General features: G+C 63.3%; 1 protein-coding gene across 1 annotated transcript in view; it reads left to right on the forward strand.

Moving 5' to 3' along the window:
* The window catches only part of LOC101647987 (transient receptor potential cation channel subfamily V member 6), an 8,721-nt gene that overhangs the window by 1,786 nt on the left and 6,652 nt on the right, over positions 1–283 (forward strand). Inside the window, exon 2 of the mRNA XM_013007556.2 lies at positions 27–124. Within this exon, the coding sequence (XP_012863010.2) occupies positions 27–124 (98 nt within the window). The remainder of the gene's footprint in view (positions 1–26; positions 125–283) is intronic.

The following is a 283-nucleotide window of genomic DNA, read 5'->3' on the forward strand; positions in this document are numbered from 1 at the left end:
TTCCCCCTCCCACCCCACCCTCACAGGATCTGGGAGTCCCCACTCCTCCTGGCGGCCAAGGAGAACGATGTCCAGGTGCTGACCAAGCTGATCAAGTACGAGGCCTGTGAGCTGCACCAGAGGGGTGAGGAGATAGCCTGTCCCAGCCTGCCACAGGGGCCCAGGGCTGGGAGCAGTGGGGGAGAGAACCCAAAACCACCCAGGAAGACTGTGTCTGCACTGTCCCCTCTCTATGACCCCCTCGGAGACCACAGTCTCTCCACTCTGCACCACCACCACCCCC

The sequence above is a fragment of the Echinops telfairi genome, unplaced genomic scaffold (assembly GCF_000313985.2).
Source record: "Echinops telfairi isolate 266 unplaced genomic scaffold, ASM31398v2 ScPeMD7_23;HRSCAF=83, whole genome shotgun sequence".
Taxonomy (NCBI): Eukaryota; Metazoa; Chordata; class Mammalia; order Afrosoricida; family Tenrecidae; genus Echinops; species Echinops telfairi.